General features: G+C 31.9%; 3 protein-coding genes across 3 annotated transcripts; all 3 read right to left on the reverse strand.

Annotated features, from left to right (window-relative positions):
* Window positions 1–578: 578 nt before the first annotated feature.
* Window positions 579–7815, reverse strand: LOC114408471 (coatomer subunit gamma-like). The gene is made up of 18 exons (XM_028371520.1): window positions 7621–7815; window positions 7064–7161; window positions 6911–6961; window positions 6707–6820; window positions 6396–6596; window positions 6221–6322; window positions 5348–5455; window positions 5039–5269; window positions 4529–4779; window positions 4248–4419; window positions 3983–4138; window positions 3832–3882; window positions 3105–3245; window positions 2838–3035; window positions 2624–2755; window positions 2368–2541; window positions 1945–2184; window positions 579–1097 (listed from the first exon to the last, which is right to left on the reverse strand). Exons 1-18 carry the CDS (start codon window positions 7664–7666, stop codon window positions 903–905), a joined length of 2661 nt encoding a protein of 886 aa, XP_028227321.1. The 5' UTR covers window positions 7667–7815; the 3' UTR covers window positions 579–902.
* A 2245-nt stretch (window positions 7816–10060) lies between these two features.
* LOC114408050 (proline-rich receptor-like protein kinase PERK7) lies at window positions 10061–13486 on the reverse strand. Its single transcript, XM_028371177.1, has 8 exons — window positions 12836–13486; window positions 12092–12619; window positions 11852–11938; window positions 11525–11595; window positions 11358–11434; window positions 11082–11226; window positions 10733–10894; window positions 10061–10652 (listed from the first exon to the last, which is right to left on the reverse strand). The coding sequence occupies exons 1-8, from the start codon at window positions 13383–13385 to the stop codon at window positions 10365–10367; spliced, it is 1908 nt and encodes a 635-aa protein (XP_028226978.1). The 5' UTR covers window positions 13386–13486; the 3' UTR covers window positions 10061–10364.
* A 6305-nt stretch (window positions 13487–19791) lies between these two features.
* LOC114408472 (organ-specific protein S2-like) lies at window positions 19792–20711 on the reverse strand. The gene is made up of 2 exons (XM_028371521.1): window positions 20562–20711; window positions 19792–20359 (listed from the first exon to the last, which is right to left on the reverse strand). Exons 1-2 carry the CDS (start codon window positions 20604–20606, stop codon window positions 20111–20113), a joined length of 294 nt encoding a protein of 97 aa, XP_028227322.1. The 5' UTR covers window positions 20607–20711; the 3' UTR covers window positions 19792–20110.
* Window positions 20712–24753: the final 4042 nt, after the last annotated feature.

Below are 24753 nucleotides of genomic sequence, written 5' to 3' on the forward strand. Positions count from 1 at the left end.
TATTTTTTGTAACCATTTTTAAAAGTAATTTTCTTAGAAAATTTTATTTTTCAAAAAATTATTTTTTAAGGAAGGATGTAGAATAAGAATAATATGAAAATTAAAAAAATATAATATATTCTATTTAGTCTTTTTCCAAGCGATAGAAGGAAATATTAGTTTTATTCTATTTTTTTAAAATATTCAAATAACAGAATAATATTTTTGTTCCATTTAATTTGAATCCATCTTGTCTTTCAATTTATTCTGTATCATTCGACTTTAAAACCTAATTAAAGGAAAAGCCAAAAGTCAAAGTAGTATATTGAAAGATTCGCTGGTCAAATTGAAGTTAAATTAGTATCTAGCATGATTTGCAAAATTAATCTCTAAAATTTATTAAATTTATGACATAATATGACTAAAGAAATCACATTTGGAAACCTTGAGCATAATTTCTATTATTTAAAAAGTAATGACTTCTATATGTTTTAAATGCTAAATCAAACAAAACCTTCTCTCGATAAAAAAAAAAAAAGTCAAAAATAGCCATGTCCTCGTCGTCATCATAATACAAAAACGCGTAAATCTGGACCAGGTTAAGAAACATGTCTTCTGTACTTATCAATTGCTGTTCAACAAATATCCAATTCATTGAGGACACAAACATTGATTTAAGTTAAATCCCCAAAATTCATCTTACATTGACTACACCGAAAAATGAAGTATCATTCTGAGGAAGTGTACCGCAGTAAACCCGACGCGATACTTGCAGCATCGTTGCTAGTCTAACAAGAATGCAGTGAGTGAAGAAGGGCAATTTTGAAATTCTTTACAAACGTCAACATCTATATGCCTGCTAAACTCCAATTTCATTAACCAAAAAAGGGGCCCAATTGAGTCAATATTTCTTGACTCATGGACTAGCCGCTTGCCACAATCTCATGAATGGTATCGCTGACAGTTTCGTCCTCAGATCTGACAGACAATTTCATTGCAATATCCTTTGGACCATCAAGTCCAAAAGACAACCGTACAAGCACCTTTATATTCCCTGTGAATACACCCGACAATAAGCATGTGTGTGATCTTGAATTGGGTGGAACCTCCTCTGTGCCCTGCACACAATCAGCAAATAAAAATTATAAAAAACATGTCACCTTCCCAGATGATACCAGTAAATAACAGAAAAGCATACACCAAGGATAATATACTCTTTTCTTTTAGAATTTGTCAGGTGCTCATGGAGTGAGAAATGACTCATGGCGAGTCTACAAGCCAAGTGTCAACATGAGGTGAGATTCTAGTGTCATGGAGTAATAGAAGCACCTACGAATCACTCCTCATTTAGGTTCTCTGCACATACAACTGCGTCCTTATATACATGCACGGACGACCTTGAGGCTGGTGTTTGGCTATGTCAGAAAGTTAGCTTTCAAATCTTTCTAATGAACAGGGGTGAGTGGCAATTAGGCTTCGTGTACGAACATTACATTCTTTATATCCACCAACTGTATTTCCATCTTTTATTAATCATTTACATAAAATCATCTATGAACACTCAACTTTCAGTTTATGCTTTGACTAAATCTTGTATAGAAAATGAATTTGTAACAGCATCTAACAAGTAATGCACAAAATTATCTATGAGCACTCCAACTTTCGGTTTAAGCTTTTGACTAAATATTGTATAGAAAATGAATTTGTAACAGCATCTAACAAGTAGAACAACCAAACTATAAAAATTGTGAGATCAACTTGCTTTCTCATAATCAGTTTAATTAAATTAGGCACTAATAGTGGTCAGTGGTGAGGGTTTAAGGCAGTTAACAGGAGGTCATAGGTTGAAATGTTTGTGTAAAACACTTTGTGCAACCTTTGTACGCAACACGTGCAATATACAAGTTAAATAAAATGATCTCAAAAGAGAGTTTATCAAAGCAGCAATTGACATCATCAGCTTACCTCACAAGGCTCCAAGCCAAGTAGGTTGATAACAGTATTTACAGCTTCAGCCAAACTCTCTCTAGGACCAAGACCATACTCATCCACACGCTCAAAATCAGGGCCCAAGCTTTCCCATGCATTCCTAAAATTAGACACCCCCACTTTCAACACATAATCTGCTGCAACAATCTCCAGATCCTCCAGCTGGTATTCATCTTCAACACCGTCATCTTCAGCCTCACCCGTGGTTGGGTCAACCTGAAGAAGATTCAGTTTATCTAGAGATGAGATTGCTACAAAAATATTATAGATTATTTTCCACAAATTCCCTAAATGAAAAAAATAAAAACAAGCTTCAAGCTTGAATTATAATATAAACATAATCATGATATCAAATAATAAAAAAACCAGAAAGCTTCACAAAAATAAAGAGGATAATACCTCTTTAATAATAAATTTCAGAACGTTAGAAAATTTTCCAACTGTTGGCACTCCCTCTGGCTTCTCAAATGCCACAAAAGTCTGTCCAGGTGAATCATAAGGAAGAGACCTGAGAGGCTTGGAGAACACCTCTGAGAATTCATCTGCATCTGAAGCATCCACAGTCACAATAACCTGTAATAGAGAAAAATAATTACAAAGACCTTGGAGTTGGATTATTTTATGAAAAATTTGAAGCATCTATAATATTCATTACATCTTCCAACAATTGCTCTGGTATCGTGTTTGTGCAGTTGTACTGGAACACAACATGCCTATCAAAAATGTGTTTAATGACATTAACTGCATATTCTGTCTCAGCTTCAGTGAGCTCCACAGGTGCTGAGGACTGGTAAAAAAAAATACATTTTAGATATAGAAAAGAACTACATAAAATATAGAATTGTCGGAGCAGAATCAAGTGAAAGAACCTTGAAAAGCTTCCCAAAGTTTGCACACTCTGGAATGGTTGAAAGCATCCTCTCATATGCATCTGCAGTTGATGGGGGACCACTTGGGGGAGCACCCAAACCAGTTGGCTTTTTACCAGGGGCTTTCTTTTCTGCAAGAGGCTGGAACTTGACCTCCTTAGGCACAGAGTTAATGTCAAAAGCTTCTTCTGAAGGCTCCTACATTCATATTAAACACATGAGATGATAAACTATTTGTAAGCAAGAAAGATGCAGAGGAAGACTCACATAATTTTTCAAACTAGTCTCCAGATTGACAAGTGGGACATCAAATGGCCCAAACAGGAAGTCCTTTACATCTTTATCAGTCTCAACAACTGAACCATCACCTCCAAGTGTGTTCAGGTAAAGTGTTGCCCTATCACGAACCTGCACAGAAATCAAAATACCAAATATGTATTAAAGAGGTTAATAATTTTAAAAATACCCAGAAGTGAAAAAACTACCCTTGGGGGGGTAAAATTGGAGCAGCAGTGGGGTGGACAGATTGATTTTATTGCAGAAACAGACTTTACCAGTATCAGCATGATACAGAACCATGGAACTGTCTTTCTAATTCCCACATATTCTTTCTCTCCCTCTCCAAGCAAGTCTAAAACCTCCCCTTTATTATTTCCCTCATATTCTATACTATGTCCACTGTTCTAACTGACTAAATGTTGAGTGTCGATACGGTAGACAATTTATTCAGGCTATTCTAACTAATTGCTGATATTTGGCCAAGTATCAAACAGGGGATGTCATTCATAGTTTTAAGTATTTAAAATCTTTTGATTTGTAGACAAACATGCATATATTTGAAAGATTTAAACAATTCAAAATTAAAATTTTACACTCACAGGTTCATGCAACTAATACTAAAGATGTACAAAAAAACCCACACAACTAATGCATCTCAAGCCACATTTTTATAGAAATGCCACATAATACATTAAAACACGGTAAAGAGATTCACCTCATCATCACTGTCAAAAAGGCATCGCTTTAGCAGAACAAATATGCGGGGCTGAAAGAGTAAAGTATGAGATTTTAAGTAGACACCAAATATCCCCAAAAATGTTATATAAATTTTAGAGAAAACCACTGCAAATATAATCAAGTAAAACCTTTAGCGCATCAACAGCAGCACCAAATTTTGCCAGTGTGCTCACAGCACTGGCCCTAACAATTGCATTCTCAAGATGTACTCTATTATAAATGTAACGGATATATTTGCTCGGGTCTGATGTTTTTGGTCCTTCAATTCCCAGGAAGTGAAGTATCTACAGTACAAGGGGAACAAAATCGTTAACAACCAAGATGTAGAATTCCAGACAAAAGAAATGCACAAACAGTGAATAATGAAGCACAAGCACAAGTCGGAAGTAATACCTGTGTGGACAAATAAGTGAACTCACAATCTTCTATGAACTCACAAAGATGAAGCAACCCAGCTTCCTTTGCATTAGGGATATCTCTAATGAGAATCACAATTGAATCTACAATTGCCTTCTTGTAATCAAAACCACCTTCCTCCCTAAGAATATTACTCAGGAAATTCATCCTGAAAATAATAGCAGAATACAAACCATCAGCATAAAACATTCCTTTAGGAAATAAATATGCAACATAAGGCGTATGGGGAGTCAAAAACTATATTCAGGGACACATACAGAGATCGATATTTTAAAGGAAACTTCAGGCACAATGATCTTATTGCTTCAACAACAACAATTTTGAACTCATCAGCAATATCAGACATGAAATTTGTGATCTGCTTCATAAGACGATCCACACTAGATTCATTTCCTGTTTTCAAAAGTGTAGTAATAGCGAGGGTAGCAATGCTTCTGTTCTGGTCAGAGATTAAACTTTCCATATCAATGTTGCAGTTGGTGACTGCCATTGGATGCGTCATTGCCACCTGTCAAGTTTCAAGACACACTTAATGATTAAAAACCGTGACATGTTTGACCATGGCAAATCTCATTCGAATATTTAGGGAACAGCGAAAGTCTTGATTTTCTATCAACTCCAAATCTTAGAAGGAAAAAATCAAAATACTCATTCCAATGGCAGCGAGGTGTGAGACTTGAGAGGCATGTCAAATATTCTTTATTTCACATTCTACGACAGCATAAAAATTACTTTAGTGATATTTGAGTAATTAAAGCCTGACTTACCTTGTTCAAGGTGCGGACAGCAGCAAATCTCAAGACTGGCTTAGTCGAACTTAAGAATAGCTGAAGAACAGTAATCGCTGGAGTTAATTCTCGGCTTGTTACACCATTGAGCTCTGTTATTGCCCTGGCAGCTTCAAAAATCACCATGTCGGACTTGTGGCGAAGGCAACTCTCAAGATAATCATAGAAGGGGCGTTCCCCTGACTGTGTATGGCCTGATTCATGAATAACCTACATATATGATGGAAGATACAGATTAAGAAAATAAATATCATTCCAGTAATAAAGCACACATGAAAGGAAACACACCTGACTTGTGTAACGGATCAAAAGGCACTGCGCTAAAGGTGAGCGAACAGTTCCCCTGGTCAAGCTGGTAACCAGCTTGCTAACTGCTAGCCGGTCATTCTGTCGTATCTGGAATGGGTCAAATCACCATGTACCACTAACTCTCTTTAGAATTTATACTTGTGTTTTGTATGATAAGGAAAGTAGGCTTCCAAGAAGGCAAACATAAAATGACGTGCAGTAAGAAGTTTATAAGATGGCTTTAAAGGAATAGAGATTAATGCATATAATTCTCCATCATAGTCCGGCTTGAACTGTAACTCTACAAGATAATTACATTAGACATGTAAAGAGTTGGATGGTGCCAAAATTTACAGAAGTATACAATCAATGCAGGTAACTTTCCACTTATTTACCAACATGAGGTTCAATGCATCCAAAACTTAGCTAACTTCAACAACAATGCAATACAGAGATCTGAACAAATACTCTACCTTGAAAACTTTTCATTATACTAAAAGAAACGCCACTTATAAATTGATGCTGAAGTTGAAGCTAGAAGTATAACTATGAGTTAAATTCAAGAAGTTTAGCTTTCTCTTTGTATAGTCAAATTCAACACCCACATAAACTCAAATAGTCATACTCTGAAAGAAAAGTACTTAATTGGTGGAAGTTGTAATAGGAAAGAATGAAGACATCTTCATTTATGATGCTTGGCTGTGATAAGCCATTAAGTGTAGTGACCATTCAAGAAAATGCACTGGCAGTACAAAGATACAAGCCAGCACACAAACTTTGATACACTAAATGACCCTAGAATGATGACAAAGTTTTGAGGTGCTTTAATACACCAAAAACCCTGTACAGAACCAAATAATTTTGGAAGCATACCTGATGCAGCAAACCCAGTGCATGAAATTGTACAAGGGCTGCTCTTGATTGAACAGCTTCCTGAACCTCATTGCTCCATCTTTTTACAATTTCAGGATTTGTCTGTAATAAGCAATCAGCGTAATGAATATGAGGATATATACAGATTACAAAAGGAAATTAGTATGACTATTACCTGGAGTAGATGAATGCCACTAACTAGAGCAGCACTTGCAACAACTGGATTTTTATCTACAATGGCTTGTTTTAAATACCTCTCAATTTGTGAAAGGAGGGTTCCGTCAGTGATACAACACAGCACTCGAATGGCATTTGCTCGGTACATATCAATCTTGCTGTTCATATCCTTCATGAGAGAGCTTGTGACGATGATAACCTATTTAAAAATTAAAGAGATAGAATATTTATAATCCAAGTTAGTAATAAAGATCACATACCATACGCATGAATCTAAAATAAAAGAAAAGTTGCATAAGAAAATGAAACCTCATCTGCAGAGGGAGAGATCTCCTTTATCATCAGGTAGACCATTCTCCTTAATCCCGTATCTTTAGACTGGAAAAGCTTAGTCACAGCAAAGAAAACTTCTGTGGCTTCAACCTAGCAAAAATAAAATTACCCAAAAAGGAATTAATAGGTGTCTCTAAGACAATTCCACAAATAAGCACGGTGATGGATATCATTCTATACCTTTGTAAACGTCTCTCCCTGATTCAGTAGGTATAGGAGTTTTGTAATAACCTGGAAACAAGATAACAAAACAAGCAGCACAAGAATTCAACCACTGAATCATTTACAGAAACTAGATGAAAACACACACATCCTCTCATTGACGACACAAACCTGTGAACATCTCCTAGCATCTAGTTGAGGGTCATTAAAAACCCTGGCCTCCTGAAGAACAGACCCCTTTTCAATTCCAAGAAAGGGGGAATAGTCAGCTGCTCGACAACCAAAATCACATTCACATCACAATTAGTATCGTAACATACAATGAATTCGCAATTATATCAATACTAATAGGTATTACCCTGACTCGGGACCAAAGAAAAAAGAAAATCGCAACAAAGAGCTAAAAAAATCTAGCACTATCAAGTAACCACCGGAAACTTATTCCACGATCAGCATTGCGAATGATCAATTCAAGTATTCACAAACGAAAAGGAATAAAACGAGAGAGAGAGAGTAAGGGAAGTCGGAGGGGAGGAACATAAGATCCAATACAAGGACGTTGAGAATTGAGATATCTAACTAGGCGAACCCTACTGTAGCATTCGGAAATGGAAATGAAACGCGGATCTGAAAGCGAAAGAGATTGATCCGGCAACGGAGAGAAACAAAAATGCAAAGCGCGAATGAGAGAGAAAGCGGATCGAATTACGAAAGGAGAAGAAGTGCACCTTCGTCGTCGCGGTCATCGTCTTTCTTCACAAGCGGCTGAGCCATCACCAATCACTGGTGAGAATCTCTGAGAAGTGAGATGAGATCTCTGTTCAAGTTTATAAATGAATCAGCGCTGAAGAAGGAAAATGCTGCTCGCTCTTTAAACGCACGAGTTGCTAATGCTTTCTACTCTTATAGGATGCAGATCCAGTTACATTTTTCAGCCTCCGATTAAAATTCAAATTTAATCACAATTAATTTAAGTTTTCTTTACGCTCTCTTTCAATATAATCATAATCGTTGAAAGGAATGTGTAAATATGTTTTTATACTTTTTAATTTCGTGTTACATCTTATTCAATCAGTGTATTTTCGCTAATAATGGCTTATATAATGATAATATTTTTGGTAGTTATGTAAAGGTAATTTATAATTTAAGTTTAAAATTGTTCACATTAGTAATTATTATAATTAAATTAAAAATCAAATCTTAGAAATAGTATTTGAAAAAAAATCTACATTTGGTTAATCATGCACCCACTCTTTAAAAATCCAATCCCTTCTATTTATAAAAAGTATGAAATTTCCTTTTTAATTTTGTTTCGTTACATGGAAGTCCTTTCATTACAACCGACACAAAAAAAAATATTTTTTTACGTAAAACTTCTACTAATTATTCCCCTCATTTATATTTTTAACTTTAATTTTCTAATCTTGTAAATATATCTGATTTTCTATAAATTTTTTAAATTAATCAAAATTATTTTTTTATAAATTATAAAAATGCATATTTTATCACATCACATGTAACAATGTTGAATATTAATTAAAAAGAACATATCCACATAATATTTATCATTTTTTATTTATTTATCTATAAATTCAATTAAATTTTAAATTGATTGTTTAAGTTCTAACAAAATTATTTGAATAATATATATTTGATTTAATTTATATATGTTGTAGTATTAATAAATTTTAATTTTATTAAAATCATTTAGTGCATTTCAGGTTATATATATATATATAAACGAACTTGTTGATGAAAAATCTTGCATATCACATTATTTGATAGTTTTTATTTAATTTTAATTTTTAAGTAAGGTCGACTTATTTGATTAAATAAAATATAGCTTAAAATAAATATAAGGCAACCATCCCAATAACTCGGTTAAAAATGATCTTAAGTACGTATACTTTAACAAAAAAAAATGTAAGAATTTTTTTATTGAAAAAAATAATTAAATAAGTCACTCAAATACAAGTACAAGTATAGTTTATTAAGATATTGGTTTGATTAATGCTTAAATAATTTTATCCTAAAGATGTTCATAACTCGGTCCATCCCCCCATCTTATCCAACTCAAAGAGACTTTTGACGGATTTGGATCCAAGAAATTATATTTGATAGATTTTGACAAACTAGGGTTAACTTCAAGTACGTCCCATAACCCGTTATCATGTTATATATTATTTTTTTAAAAAAAAATACATTTTTAAAATAATTATATATTAATAATACAACTTTTTGACTTTTTAGAGAGATTTTTTTCACTTAATAAACAATATTTTGTTTAAAATGATGTTGTATTTATATTAATATCACTTGTCTTAAAACATATATTATAAAATATATCTTAACTGCATTTTTTTAATTTACATGTTAGTTATATATAATGTTAACATTACCATATTATGTCAACAAGTTGGATTCATCACATCTTATCTCAAATATTATTAAGTTGAATTTAAGTTTACAAAATTGATCCAAACAAAATTTCAGGTTGGTTAAAGAGATAAATTAATCTGTCCCACCAACACCGATCCCTACCTACAAAAGAATATTCAAATGCTTCGTCTTTCAACAAATAATACAAAAGTATAGTGAAAATTATTAATTGTTACAACGTTCAAATTATCAAGGACGGATTGAAGAGTTTCAACTAATTGTAACAAACATTTTTCACCTTTCTATAAAAGCTCAGAAGAACAAATGCAGAACGCCAAGTGAAGTAACACAATTTTTAAGAGCTTTCTAAATATTCTCTAGACATTCCTTTAGTGGATAAACTATTAAAGTTTTCATTTGTCATCTAAGACGATAGGCTTGTAATTTCTATTAAAATTATGTTTTTTTTTAGAGATTAAACTTACGTTTCTATTAATAGTTTTCAATAGAATAGGTTTCAATATAATTAATTAATTGCTCTCCAATAATATTTGTATTTCATTTGAGTTGCTCGATAGATCAAGTATCAATTAGAATAACGTTAATCCTCGGAGTTGCTCATATCCTTTTAAAAAAATTGATTCTTCCTGATCATATATATTTTTAGCTTCCTTTACTCTAAACTTTTTGGTGACAAAGAATCAAATATTTTCCACGAATCTGTTTGTTACTTCCTATAAACTAATCATCGCAACTTTCAATGAAGAAACACGAAAGAGACTGTTCATATATGCACCTCCAACTTCTTCATCTTTTATTATACACAAAATGCAAGTCGAAATCCCCGAAAGACTTACACAGGAGCTTCCTCTAATTGGAATTTTTAGTTACAACAGATATCCCTTCCACTGTGCAATGTTGACAACCTACACAATCAATTAATCACAAAAAGTCATAAAAGAATGGTAATTTCTTTCTCTGCAGCAACAACCATGCATGGCCTTGATTAAAAACATGTGGCTAGATCAGCTGTTACTAGTAGTAATTTCTTCTTCTTCACACATACACATGCATGCATGCAATTTCAATTTTCTCAAGGAGTGTGCATCCGGCCTCCTCCTGTGGTCCTCCTGGCATATTCAGCAGATGATTGTTCACTGCTTGAGATGGAAGGGTTAAGGCCATACTCACTGGTTCCACCATACTCACTGCTTCCCACGCCACTATCTAATGCTAGTTTCCTGAATCTCATCATGTCAGCACCGTATGCCTCCGCACCATACTCCCTGCTCGCGCTGCTGAACATTGAACTTTGTCCAGGTTTCACTCCCTCATGATTAAGGGCATCTAGTGACACATCACCCTCCAGTACTCGTACAATCTATCATCATATTCAAATTAATTAATGTAATAACTAATTATCACCACATGCTTATGATAATACAGTAATATATTAATTACCTGACTCATTCTTGGGCGCCTCTTTGCTGAGTGCCTAACGCTAAAAGCAGCACAAGCCACCATAGAAGCCATTTGCTGCTTGTCGTAATTATCCTCTAAACGTGGATCCACTAGTCCTTCAAAAGTTCCATTTTCCATTGCCTTTGTACAAAGTGGTCTTGCCTGTTCATATAGAACAAGTACACGATACATATTATATTATATCTTTTCATTATATATGTATGACAGTGACAACATATATATAGATGGGATGGATTAATTTAGTAATTAGTGTGGGAAACTTTCATAAAATGAAGGAATGTTCAAATTAAACATGGAAAGTTTTGGGGAAATCAATCAATATACGTACCCAGTCGACCAAAGTATCTTCATATTCCCCAGTGTTGTTCACAGGGCGCCTACCAGTTATGAGCTCCAAAAGCATAATACCGAACGAGAACACATCAGATTTGTCAGTTAGCTTACCACTTGATGCATACTCTGGAGCCATATAACTGAGTTTTATAGACAAAGTGATTAGACTAAATTGGCATTATTTCATTACTTCAAAGTTGAAATAAAAATGCATACATACACATAAAACAACACGCGCAAGTATATATAGGTTGGTTTACAGGTTTCTTACCCGAATGTTCCCATTACACGAGTAGAAACATGAGTGTTAGTGTCTTGACTAATCTTTGCCAACCCAAAATCTGCCACCTGAATGGATAGAATTTTTTTTTTAATTAAGTACCAGACGAATCAGGGGGCCACTTTGGCTTAGATATGAAATTCGATATATATACGTACTTTGGCTTCGAAGTTGTTCTCAAGTAGAATGTTCGCACCCTTTATGTCTCGGTGAATGATACGAGGGTGACCTAGTTAATGTTTAAGATCATAAAATGTTATTAATGTTCACTTCATCATTAATCAACATATTAAAGCAGTGTTATCAAATTCAGCTCGGATAATCCTGATTGACCCGGAACTGGCCACCTAACCAGTCCAAGCCACTAAAATAGATCAGTCATGCAACAAAACTGGTTTGACCCGGTGTCACCCAACATTGTATTAATTAAAGAAAAAAAAGATGTTTGTACTGATTATTTGTGAGAAGCTAAGCAGGTCACTCACAATCCTCATGTAAATAAGCAAGTCCTTTGGCCGATCCAATCGCAATTTTGAGCCTGGTATTCCAATCCATGACAGGTCGGCCCTTTCCTGAAAAGAAAAAAATGTAACAGATTTTCATCATAGATACATATAAATAAAACTGGTGCAATTAATTAAGGTTAAGACGTACACAAATTCTAGTAATTAAGTAAAGGGCTAACTAATTTGCATATATATATATAATTTGAAGAAAGAGCGAACCATGAAGATGGAATTCAAGGGTCCCTTTAGGCACAAACTCATAAACCAGAAGTTTTTTGCTTTCTGACATGCAATAGCCAACAAGTGACACAAGATGGCGATGATGGACACGGCTAATAATATCAACCTCAGCTTGGAATTCTCTGTCACCTTGTCCCCCGGTGGACTTGAGGCTCTTCACTGCAATTTCCTTACCATTGGGTAGAACACCTTTGTGCACATATCCGAACCCACCTTGACCGAGCAAGTTGCGTTGGCTAAACCCTCCGGTGGCAGCTGAGAGCTCGTCATAAGTGAAGGAGCTTTGGTTGAATCCAAGGGCCACTGTAGGGTGTGGAGGTGGCAAAACGGGACCGTGGGAACCCGAGAAACTGGAGTTGCTCATGTCACTACTAATCATCTGGGGAGGTTGGGGTGCTGCTCCCCAACCTGCTCCTGGAGGTGGAGGAATATTCAGAACGTGCTCGCCGTTGTTATTGTACCCATACTGATTTTGACCTCCCCTTGGTCTTTTATAATAGCCATCATCTGCATGTAGCCATTCATCCACCAGCATGCTGTAAGTCATCTTTTTTCATCATTAATTATAGTAGATAGATTTCTCATTCATCATTTACCCATATTTACTTAATAAGAATAATGAATTTTCTATTTCTACATTTAATAATGGGTTGAATAACACACTTGCTTATTTAAAAGAGTGTATGGTAGAGTTAATATATTTATATATAAATGCGTATATACCTGAAGGTTGATTAGCGTAGTAACTAACGGAAGGCTGAGATCTCTTCTTCCTTCTTGAACACGCACAAACGACTACGAGAAGGAGAAGGAGCAAAATGCCAGCTCCAGCTGCAATTCCTATTATAACTGGCATGCTCAATGAATGGCTTTCACTGTCTTTCAATCCATCCGAGGAACCTGATGATGACGACTTGGGTGGAGACAACCGGTGGTTCGGAGGCGGAGGAGGAGAAAACTCATGTCTTGAATGTGGCGGAGGCGGTGGCGACCGGTGGCTGCCTGAATCCTTATCAGGAGGTGGCGGCGGTGGTGGAGATGGGGGGGAGGAGGATGAGTCAGATGGCGGAGGCGGGGATTTCTGATCATTTGATGACGGCGGTGGCGGGGACGGAGGAGGCGAAGATGATGGTGGTGGGGATGATGGCGGGGGGGACGATGGTGGGGGCGATGAACTATCTTGGGATGGTGGAGGAGATGATGGCGGGGATTGGGATGAAGATGAATCAGGTGAAGGTGGTGTTGGGGAATCCTTATCGGAATTTGAAGCCATTTAGATGTCTTAATTCTTCTCCAACAAAAGTTATTAAAGTTAAAGACCCGGAGAATTAAGCCTGACCCCGCTCCCTCAAATAATTACCCTGCTAGGTGCCAAACCTGCAAAAAAACAAAGTATATCCTGTGTTGTTGTACATGTTTTGATTTTGAACATACGATTGATATTTTGCATGCATGGCGTTTTGAAAGAGAATGTTACCTGAGAGCAAAGGACAGGAGGATTCACAAAAGAAAGAGAGAAGCATGACGAATAGTTATGCATGGCAATAGGGAACCGAGAAATCGTGTTTTCTTTCCATGTCACCTAGCTAGCTCCTACATTGCAGCTAGCGGATTTTTCACAATATTAATTTTATTCCTATTTTTAACTTAACTGTCCATGGTTTTAATTTTTCTACTTACAGACTTACAGTTAAACCAAAACTTGACAATCTTTGATAAATCACGCGTTGTCAATGTTCTGGATTCTGTTTCTCGCAACCAATTCATGCAAAAGGTTCAAATTAAATCGATAATGGTTCAACGTGAATGTCTGGCATGATGATGATGATCACTCGTGTTAGACGATTATCACTTGCGATAAACTCTTTGACAAACATTAAATTAATAGTATAATGTATTATATTAACATTTAGTGTATGGATAAATGACTTTTAAAGATGATTCAATTAAGTTTAATTCATTTTTGTATCTATTTTTTTTTAATTTGATCCTTTATTATTAAAAAAATTTAATTAAGTCATGAAATTTTTAAATATGATTCAACTAGGTTTTTTTTTTATTTTTAAAAGATTCAATTAAATTTTTTATTTTTTTTAAATGAATTTAATTAATTTGATCCCTATTTGTCTTCAATGTTCTAAAATTTTAAAAATAAGATCAAAATTATTTTAAATAGGACTAAATTGAATATGTTTTTTAAAAACATAAAGAACTTAATTGAATATTTTAAAAAAGAATGACCAAATTAAACCATTTTTTAAAAATACATTCGAAAACTAAAAAAGTAATTGAACATGTTATTGTTAGTGAGTGTAAAGATTTGTCTGTCGGGATAAAGTCTGATGGTATTGTTGCATTTCTGGCAGCAAGCGCGGAGTTGCAGAATCGCACGGACTTTATTTAAATAATAAATATTGCCAAATTTTCCATCGAATTATGTTTGGCATTAATCTTGTGCTCTCCTCTAAGAAGCAATCCTGAAAAACCTGGGCAGAGTAATAAAGAATCTGGAAGTACTTGTAGCATGTTTTGCCTGGCTTGAGTGTGTACTCCTCATCCTAAAATTGAACCGTTTGATTATTTTTAATGTATCTCAAATTTGTAAACTACTCGTGATTCCACCAAGGTGACTCGGAATTGACGTAGAAGTAGATTCTCCATGAAGCAGTTTTCAATTATTGGAGCCTCGCCACTCGCAATCTTTCAACGTGTTCAAATTTCAGAGTTCTCTTTTGATGGAGTATATTTTTTTGGATTCTTGTTGGTTTGAGCCGTTAATTTTCAGATTTTATTTCTCGAAAATCCGATAAATCATACTAAAATAAACTCACTTGAATTAATACTAAGAGTGAGTTTATCTAACTCGGTCTTTAAATTAAACATAGATTAACAAGCAACTATGCATATCCTTTCTTCTCCAAGGGACTTTTTTTTTTTGGAAAAAGATAAACTTAGGCATCAAAGTGGTGAATAATATCTATGAGACCTGGTCGTCTTGCGAGGGATGTTTCTTTCACTAAATTGACTTTTGTTGTTGTTGTCGTCATCTTTTTCTTTAAATAGTATCAAGTGTTCGGTTTAACTCTAATACCAAACTATAAATGCAATATCACAAGGAGAAGAATTGAATTATGATTTTAAATTTTTTAAAGTGTTTTTGTAATCAAACAAAGTTTTCTTCTAAAAGAAAAAACTCCATAAAAACAGATAACAAATTTTCAAAAAACACGGTCAAACATAAAAAATTATATAATCAGTGTTATGTAATTGAATTAAATTTAAAATATTATATAATCAAATTCAAACCTTTTGTATACGTATTTTTTCGTGATCAAGTGTCCGGTATTATTTTAAAAAAAATTATTTAGTGCTGCAGTGGCTATATAATACTATGTATCAAGTATCAACTTGACACGAGTCAGATGACCCAAGAAAAAGAATAGCATATTACAAAGACAAGTGCAACTTTTGTAGCATCAAGAATCAGCAGGGTCTCCCACCGGCGTTCATCCCAAATGATAAAAGCCTATAATCATAGTTTAATGGATTAGCCATTTTGTCAGCATAAAGAATTCCTTCTTTGTTGATATGCCTCACCAGGCCAGCTTCTCTATCTGCCTTAACAAACCTTCAATTAACCTTAAAACGTGACAACTGAGAAATAATTTTTATATGCTTGAATTGGAAGACGGACAAATTAACCTTGTTATCTTCAACAAATAGACGTCAACGTACCATGAAACAAAATCACCTTTGCTTATCTCTTTTTTTCTTTGTCCCTATAGAATACCATTTTGACAAAAAAAAAAAAAAAACTTATTGAAGTCTTAATTGGTTTTGCTATTATAAATTTTTTTCTTAAATTGGTTTTTAGTTTTATCAATTTAGTATTTAATAAACATTTAATATTACATGATAATCTATAACTAAAAATATGTATATAACATTTTCTACATAAAATTAAAAAAATTATAAACAATTAAATTTTCATAATTCAATAAAAAAATCATAATTTATCAAATATTAAAAAAAACTTCAAAATCAATTTTATTGCCCTCAACAAAGTTCTATGTATTTTCATAATAAATATATAAATAACAAATGCCAGTAAAATTATCATAATTAATTTAAATAAATGAACTATTCATAAATTGTAATGTTGAGGTTGTAAAGCTTGAACATTTAATTAAACAAATGAATTCGAAAGTGAACTTAAATAATTCATCAATAATTCAACTCATTTACGTCCTTATCTCAAGAAAAAGAATATTAAGTAGTATGCTTTTTATGAAGTTTGAACAAGAAAAAAAAAAAGAGCAACTAAGTGTGTATTTGGATTAGTTGTGAAAAACAAATTATTTTAATAATTAGTTATATCAAATAAATTTTATATTTAGATATATTAAGTGAAATTTGTTCTAAGATAATCTATTTAGTTTGGTTTGTACTGTGTGAATAATCATTATTAAGAGTTTGAAAATACTTTTAGTAATTAATTTTATATTTAAATTAATAAATTGTTTCGTATAAAATAGAAAAAGCAAAATTTAGCCAAAAAAATATTTTATATATTAGTTTCTAATTACAATCTTCAAATTTTAGTTTATTTTTTTTTAAAAAAAAAACTTTACTATAAAAATAATCATCTAAAGTTGTGATCTGATTTTCACCACTGCTACCAAACAAAAGAGGAGATTATTAGTATTTTTTATAAAAGCAATTTATAAACATCGATTATAATCCACACCAATTAAATGCGCAGAGTTAGGAAAAATAGAAACATGTAATTTCATTCCATCAGCCATGACCCGAAATAAAACAAAAATGGGCTTCAACATAAAGCCCAACACTCATCAAAACCAAAAAAAATAACAAATTAGAATAAGCTAACATATTTTAGAGTACGAGCCAGCAACTAGCAATGTTCGGAAGTGGGTCATTATTGGGGCTATTGCTTCCTGCACTTACTATGTTGCTTCCTGCACTTTTTTTCCCTTTCAAAATATCCACAATGTAAAATTATATTTTGGAATGCACTTCCTTTTTGATTTCTAGAATAATAATTCCAAAAGGTTAAAAAATATTTCTGAAAAAATACGGGAACCAACATGATAATGCATGAAGCTATAGCCCATTATAGGAATTGGCCAACATATTGGGCTTGAGGAAGTAGTAGTTAAAACCAACTTGAAATTATTAGAGAAAAGTATATTACGAGTTTCTCGTTGTTAGTCAAAATAAAATACGATGACAAAATTACTATTTAATCATTCTATCTTTGTATTAATTAATATTAATTATTTCTTTCATTAATAAATTATACATATATTTATGAACGCATATTTGTTTTAAAAAATATGTTTATATAAATTTAAATGATATAAAGCATGTGCATGTGAATATATATATATATATATAAAATAGAGAAATGAATTAAAAGTCATAATAAAAAATGTAAATTGTAAATTAAATACCAGGACATAAGTTATTACACTAATATAATAAAGGCGAAAGTTCTAGTACAAGTTTTCAGGAGTTTCTAATACTTATTTCTAATTAAATACAGTTTAATATAATAATTAATATTAACCTTACATGTCGATTCTTATTGCGTAAGTTACTAAATGTTATAATAAAATTGATTCTAGAGCAAGTAAGAATATTCTCTTCTGCTTATGTTATTATGTTGGTTCAAGACATTATGAAACACGTTAACCACTCCGTATAACATAAAGAAATCAACGCATTCAACCGTATAGGCTGCCAGAATGTCAATTATCCAGAATTGCCAATTAAAAAATTGGGTAGTTTCTTGTTCATGAGTGGCGGCAACATCATTAATATTTGCAGAGCAAGGAGAAACTTTGATGCTCTTTTGGACTGCTGATCGTACTAGAAAATACGGGTACAAATGGGAGACAATGGGTATATTCATGTATTTCAAATATAAAAAAAGAGAATATATATTTATATATATAAAGAATTTGTTAATATACTTTTATTTAATTTTTAGAAAGAGTATGTTATCAGGTTATAATTTTAACTTTGTTAAAATATATTTAAAGGTGTAACTTATTGAAACATATTTTTTAAAACAAGTAAATGTATGTTAACATTCATGATTTTTTAGCATATTCTTACACGCTTTTCAAAACATGTTAATAAGTTATAATTATTTTAGTCTTTTAAAAGGTATTCAAATGTATAACACTATAACTTGTTAAAATACTTCTTCTAGCTAAACAACAAATAGATACGTGTTAATAATTTTTAATATATAAATTTAATATAACAAACAAATATCAAATCAAAATTTTAATATTTAAAAATAAACATAAATCATTGATTATAACATAATAATAAGATACTATAATTTATTCAATTATTATGCTATTTTTATTTATATTTTTTCCATTTCACACAAATCTTATATTGAATATGAGTAAAGGTCAGTGATAATACTCCTTTAATTTACTCAGAGATCATTGAAAGGACAAAATTATAAAGTGAATGATATTTAAGTGCAATGATTTTTTTTAGAGGTTTTAAGTGTTTTCCAATTTAGTAGATCAAAGATTAATCAACTTGCAATGTACAATGTTACGGATTCAAAAAAAATGACACAAAGAATTAAATACGAATTCTTCCATTAAATCTATCATTATTTCACATGTTTATGTAAAAAGAAGTCATTGTATCAATTCTATGTGTTTTAAATGCAACGAATCTAAGTATACAACAGACTTAAGCATCTTTTAAAAAAGAGTTTACAAATGTCATCTTTTCTTAACCACCGATTTGTAAAAAGCGTCCTGAGTACGTGATGTTTTGAAGTGTTTGTGTTTTGTTAATTTCATATTGTTATTTATTAAGGGTAGAAGAACTCATCGGGGGAAGAAGGCAAGGAGGGAAAGTTGATTCTACACGTAGCCTCAAGCCTAATTTCAAAGGGAAACTAGCATTCCGATAAGCATATATCTTCTCATCATCTCATGCATTTAGAATTTGGATATTTTATATTCTAGATAAACATATATCTAATATGTAATTATGTATGTATTCGTTAAGATAGAGACATATTTGGTTTAGACCAATAAGATTGAGACATATTTATTATCGTAATTTAAATTATATCACGTTTATTCAGAATTGTCTATGATAATGTTTTTTATAATAAATTTTGTAAGAGATTAAATTAATATTAGTAAATAGTAATGATAGCAAATCAACATAAATATAGAGAAATATTAAACGGTACGAAACGAACAGCACAAACTTGTATATCAATTACATTTGGGGTGGTTTAATTTATTTTTATTCTTTAATTTATTATTTAACCAATTATATGCAGCCACGTTTTTTGGTATGAAGTTAGTTCAATAATGTTTCTTACTGATATACTATCAATGTTCTTTGATTAATACTCATATCGATACCTGTATTCATGCAACATGGCACGTTGCCCACTCTCGCCCTCAGATGTTTAAATTGCATCATCATAAAAAAAAAAAAGAAGGGAATATTAGCACATGACATTTGGTTTTTAGTTTTAAGATCACATTTTAATATTCGAAATTTTGAATGAAAAGTCATTCCTTTGGAACTTTGACAGACAACTTTTTGTGAGAATTCTCAACAATCTGGAGAAAGTTGCTTAAGAATTTATGAAGAGAAAATAATAATCCTGACAAGAACAAGATACAGTATGATTATTGTTATAAATTTCATCAAGACCAATCAAAAGCAGATGCAGCAAAAGGAACGATAACTAGATAACCACAATTAAAGCTATATCTATCTATAACTAAAGGGCTCAAGCTTTTAATAAAATACAAGTTTTGAAACACTAATTAACAGCTTAATTAATTTCCTGCAAAATAATAAAGCCTCAAACGTCAATCGCTAGCCCAAACAAGACAATATGCATCATGGTCTCAACTGGTTACAACCCTTTTTGATATATATAGTTTGTTCAACCATGGCATATCGTGCTTTACTTCAATCTTGATTCTTGACAAAAGGATTCTGCTTATGCTTATGCTTCTGCTTCATGGGCACAACATGGGTGTGATATAATATGACATTAGGCTTTACATCGAAGTCCCTGATAAAACGATCCTTCTTCCCTGCAGCTGATGCTTGTGAATCCTCAACAAGGTCTTTAATTGCTTGTGGCATAGGTTGCTCCTTCATCACATTCTTCCAATACCATCCCAGGTCTTTCCTTGCACAGCTCAAGTTGGCAATCTATTCACAAAATTCAAAGGGTCGTGTATAACAATTGTTACTCATCAATTCATATTTCAACAAGGATTAAGTAAACTTCAAAGGAATTAGGAAACTACAGATATAGCTATAATTTGCTAAAATAAAATTATTAATAATTAACGCAGGTGAAAGAGGAACTGAATTTTCGTAGAGCAGAAGAATGATCAGAAAATAAGGTTACCAGGAGAAGAGAGAAGACTACGAAAACAGCAAAATTGGACTTCATGTGTATACTAATCTGTGGACACTTTTGCTAGAGTTGTCTACAGCTTCTGGATATTTCTTTAGGGCACAAGTGACCCACGATTAACACATATATATTTATATCATATATATATATATATATATATAACAGTGGGAAAAAAAATCAAGTACATCATTAATTAAAAGGTTATTACAGACGTGAATTTATTTCATCTTTTTATTACAGACTATTGCTTATTATATTTATTAAAATTTTATAATTTTTTTCTTTTTACTTCCTTTTTATTTATTTCAATATGATCCAAAGACAAATGCTCCTTAAAGTATAACCATTTTTATTAGAAAAGGAAAAATTACATTATCTATATTTTTTTACACTCTTTTATAATTTACTAAATAAATACTTTTTTAATTTCTTGACTAATATTCATTGGTTAAGAAATCAAATATATATAGAATACACGTTTGTTATTTTCAAGGTCGAGATGGTAGGTAGGGAACGATAAAGTGGCTAGGCCGTATAACCACCCAGATTCGATTTCCCGTGTTCATGCAGACATAGGGCATACTATAATAGAAAAAGTTTTGACCGACAAAAGAAAAGACAAGTCTATTCGTCACTCTGTGCCTATATACAACGGGTCAATTACTTAACGCATTGTTTAATAAAGGAGGCTGCAAAATTCAACGGAGCAAATGAGAGGAGATAAAGAAAAAAAATACTAAACATCTAGAAGGAAGAGACATAGAAAAGAAAAAAAATGAAAAATAATAAATACATTAAGTAATGTGATGATCGTGAAAAAGAAAAAAAGTTTATTATAAAATAAATATGAGTGTATGTTTATAATAATCTACAAACAATTTTTTAAGTAGGTAAGAGGAAACAAAAAAGAAAATAAAAAAATTATTTTAATCATATATTTTAGGTGGTAAAAAAAAATTAAGTAAAGCATAACTTTTCTTCTAAATCCTCAATTTTGAAGAGAAGCTGAAATTGTGTAACAATGAAGTTTAATGTCTTTAGAAAAAATGATGCTGAAATAATTTTTAATTCGATCTCAAAGCACTTTCTTAATTTTTTTTTAAAAATTATAAATTTTCTTTTTTAGTTTCATGATCACGATAGTTTAAAACAATTATATATTATCAACCAATAAAAAAATTATTCTTTAAGGTAGATAGTTGTGTTTATAATAAATGACGGTGTAAAGTGCATAATTTTTTAATTTTTCAAAATTTTAAACCAAACAAAAAAAAGTCTATAAAAAGTTCTTCCATTCTTCATTTCCTCCAAATCGCATTTATTTTTATTTTGATCTTTAAATTTTTTATGAAATTATTCTTGATGTAGCTCTTGACTCCTTAATATTATATTATGAATAAAGACTAAATTTAAGTCTCTATACGTGCTTAATTAATTCAATTTTATAGTAAAGAAAAAATATTATACATAAATAATATAAAAAAATTTACACAATTAATACAAAACATTAAACTCTTTTGTGAAAATTCGCTTATTCACAGAATTATCCAATCAACGGGAGAGACCCATCAACCGGTTACACATTTTTGCACGATATTTCTTAATTTTGTTATATTTTATATTTCATAGTAATCAGATGGAACAAGCCCGCACTCCAAGGTAATAAGTGGGTCTATTTGTTAGGTTGAGATAAGATCAATATAAAACAACACAAATCCTGATTTGATAATCAAGTTCGAAATAAATTTTATTTTAAAAATATGAGTTACATGTTGAACCTTTTTATTAAAATATATAATTTTTTTCTTTATAAAAATAAAAAAATATTTTATTGATGGACCTAAAATTTTAATTTTAATTATTTTATCTTAAACCCACAACGTTGATAATAAGAGTTCGCCAAAATGCTCGGTTGGATTGTTTCCAAAGTCAACTTCAAACGTTGCATCACTAATGAAATGATTATGATGGACTGATGGTCATAAATAAATATCAAATCAAAATCTAGTTGCATTTTCTTTTGTTCCCTTGCACAGATTCATGCACGGTATATCTATTTAGCATATGCTTCTCTTCTACTTCTTTTTGCCGAAAACCTATCCAAAGTCAACTATATTTCTGCATCAGATGGCCTACTTGTAATTATAACAATTAATTGTTTCAAAAGGGTTTCTGTCGGTTCAGTTCTTAATTGATTAATGTTAAATAAACATGGGAGAAGACACAATGTTTCGCTGGGCAACAAAATAAATAAAGACACAATGCTATTTCCTTCTTGCTCCCAAAAATTAAATGAAAATTGACTCTATTTAATCATGGTATCAACTGTGATCAAGTTTCGTTGGTTTAATTTTGTTCATTAAATAAGTAGTGTTGAAGTTAATAAAAAAAATACTCTATCTGCCCAATTTTATTTGAGGTTTCAGTAATTCTTTTGTTGTTATTTATTATTATTATTATTAGATCCTTAATCATTAGAATGAAAAAAATGAAATAGAACAAGGTGAGGGATATGTAGGAAAAGAGAGAGTTATCCTTCGAAGGAAGCCAATTATGGTTACGTGCTTTTCCGCAAACATTCACTTAATTAGTGGAAGAAAGTTTGGCTATACCTAATTCCCCTACATTTTTCTTTTTATCATTTTGGCTCTGTACCATTTCCTACATTTAACTCGGGGGGAAATCAGAGCCACATTTTGGTTTGGGTCGAAACCAAAATATTGGGTTGATGATTTGATATGATAATGTCAAAATGACTTTAAAAAAGGTTTCAAAGAAATGAAATGCTTCACACGTGTATACAGCGAAAGAGATATGGTAGAAGAATAAAAGTAGCTAGATTGAATCGTAGGCTAAGACTTTGAAAAGGCAATATTTTATGATAATGGTATTTTTCTCGATGTATAGATGTGACCCTATATAGTATGTGTGATGAGGGAATAATAAGAAAATGTGTGGTATGTATCAGGGTTGGCACTTTAATTGGTTTGTAACAGGTTTTGAGTTCCGTTTGAGAGTCTTTATTCAACCACAGCCATCAACAAAAGTTTTAGTGGGTTTTCAAAACCATGACAACTGCCGCAGATTGAACAGTTTTGTCAACGCTCTTGGATTCCCACTATACATGAGACAGACACCTGCAATAGTCAAAAGAATTGATTATGACACACCATGATGCCTAGAAAGCTGGCCAGCAAGGAGAGATTGGCATCTGATTTGATGCATGCTCCACTATTCTATTCGTACCTTATAGTTAAAAAGTTTGCTAAATGGCTTTTTAGTAATAAAGACTAAACTTTGATTTTCACCTCAAAGAGTTAATTACTTAATTTTTCCTTTTCGATGTCTTTGTTCTTCGATTTTTTTTGGTCCTTTGTTCTTTTGAAAAATCAGATGTAAGGTGTTTTGGCTTGGTTAGGCACCTCTTGTGCAAAACTAAGTGGTAGATCAATAAAATATCTTTTGTCTTTAAAAAAACCCTCAAAGAGTTAATTTGATTATTAAAAATTTACATCAATTTGATATTATAAGTAATAGTTTTAACAAAACAGACATAATAAACAATGACATGTCATAGGCCATTGTCATGAGTTCATTACCAAAGACAAAAATTAGGTTTAAAGACCTAATTGTATCAATTGAAAAAAAAAAGGGATGAAATTAAAATAATGGAAATCAAAATTAAATATTGTTATACGTTATTTCAAGGTAAAGAATATTTGTGACAAAGATCTAGAATCTCTAACAATTTGATAGATGTTGAGCCAACATGTTATTTATCTGAGTTGAGATGAACATCATAAGGACTCAAAATATACATAAAATTTGGAGATCGAGTAAAGATATAACTAAATTAAAACAATTAGAAATAGAAAGAGGAAGGAAAAAAGAAAAAACATATATATTAAAATGCATGATAAAAAATATTATTATATAATATTATATATCTTATTTCATATTCAAAATATGCTTCGTCTTCACTCCACTATACAAATATTAGAAAAGACGAAGTCTACCTTCTATTCGAAATTCTTTCATTTTCTTGCATCATAATTATTTTCTATTGAGAAATGCTATCTGTGTCACAAATTTTATAACTAAGAGAAAAAGTGATAGAAGAAAAAAAAAACATGAAAGGTAATAAATGATGTAATGGAGAGAGAAATAAACTAAAAGAGTAACT

The sequence above is a fragment of the Glycine soja genome, chromosome 4 (genome assembly GCF_004193775.1).
Source record: "Glycine soja cultivar W05 chromosome 4, ASM419377v2, whole genome shotgun sequence".
Lineage (NCBI taxonomy): Eukaryota > Viridiplantae > Streptophyta > Magnoliopsida > Fabales > Fabaceae > Glycine > Glycine soja.